Here is a 1,305-nt window from a genome sequence, read left to right on the forward strand (position 1 = left end):
TTTTATCAATATAATTAATAAACTTGTAAATATTGTCTTAAAACTGAACAATACACAAGGGAGATTGGGGGAACATGATGAATATAATGCAGTAACAAAAACAGACGTGACGTTAAAAATTAAATAATAAAACGAATAAAAGAAGAGTGGATTATATTATTCTATAATAAAGTTTAATCCACTTCCTCTTCCTCACACTCTCTGTAATAAAACAGTTAATTTTACACAAACATGGACACAAGGGAAGCTAAGGCAGAAACAGCACCAACGAGACCCACATGAACGCGACCAGAGCCACTGTTAGAACCAGGTGCTTCGGCGGCAACCGGAGACTGGGCAGCAGATTTGGTTACCTTTACACTTCCAATGCCAGCTGTCAGTGCATTAATGCCAGGTGCCACAATGGGTCTAGTAATATGCATAATGGAAACGGTTTCGGGTTGAGTCATAACGGTTCCCATCAACTCCACATCGGTAGGTTCATCGTTAACGGCAGAACCAAACGCCACTGCACCCTCGCCAACCAAGTAAACGTATATGTAACCCTGGTTATTCTTCGCCAGACCTGAGGATTGGAACAGCGTTTCCACTTTGGAGTGGGCACCTTGAGCTTCTACGAGCTTCTTCTCATCGTAGTAGTTAGCGAGAATGTTTGAGCTCAGAATCGCCTTAATGGTTTCTAGGGACTCGCCTGAGAGAGAGGAAAGGGCTTGGTCGTCGACGGCAAGGATTGTGACGCCGATACGACTGTTAATTTGTTCTGCAAGCTTGGTATCAGTGAGGTATTTGTTGAGCAGTGAAAATTCTGGGTATTGCCCTAACAGTTTTGTGATGTCTAAACCGTGAATGGTTGAAGACAATGCAAGGATCATTGTTAGGCACAGAAGAGAAGAGCTTTTTAAACCCATTTTTTCGGATTTTAGTTATATTCTTTTTTCTCTTCTCTTCTGGTTGATATTGGACACCAAGCTGAATACGTGTGTGTGGGAATGTATCCTTGTCGGCTGTGTATTTATATGCGTGTGGAATTGATTAAAAGATTGATTTGGTTAGAGTGAAATTGAGTTCGGAGTGGCATAGGAGTGAAACGCTCTGAATCAATAGTTACTATTTTGTGTGGTTATGCATGGTTTTATGTGTATTTATGCTTCATTGACATTAATTATTGGTTAATTATGATTCGTTATGCCATGTTGTACTACTTTCGTTAAAATGGCATGTTTGACCACTTATAGACAAATATTGAAACTTCATCCATAAATAAAGGTTCTGTTTTAAGAGTGCATATTGCAAAATTATTAAATA

General features: G+C 39.4%; 1 protein-coding gene across 1 annotated transcript; it reads right to left on the reverse strand.

Moving 5' to 3' along the window:
* Positions 1–221: 221 nt before the first annotated feature.
* LOC113866203 (fasciclin-like arabinogalactan protein 3) lies at positions 222–908 on the reverse strand. Its single transcript, XM_027501085.1, has one exon. It carries the CDS (start codon positions 906–908, stop codon positions 222–224), a length of 687 nt encoding a protein of 228 aa, XP_027356886.1.
* Between the last annotated feature and the right edge of the window lie 397 nt (positions 909–1,305).

Source organism: Abrus precatorius, unplaced genomic scaffold (genome assembly GCF_003935025.1).
Source record: "Abrus precatorius isolate BTA unplaced genomic scaffold, Abrus_2018 Scaffold4, whole genome shotgun sequence".
NCBI classification, from domain to species: domain Eukaryota; kingdom Viridiplantae; phylum Streptophyta; class Magnoliopsida; order Fabales; family Fabaceae; genus Abrus; species Abrus precatorius.

Coding starts and splice junctions, on each gene's coding strand:
- LOC113866203 (XM_027501085.1), bottom strand. CDS start 908: ATGGGTTTAAAAAGCTCTTCTCTTCTGTGCCTAACAATGATCCTTGCA.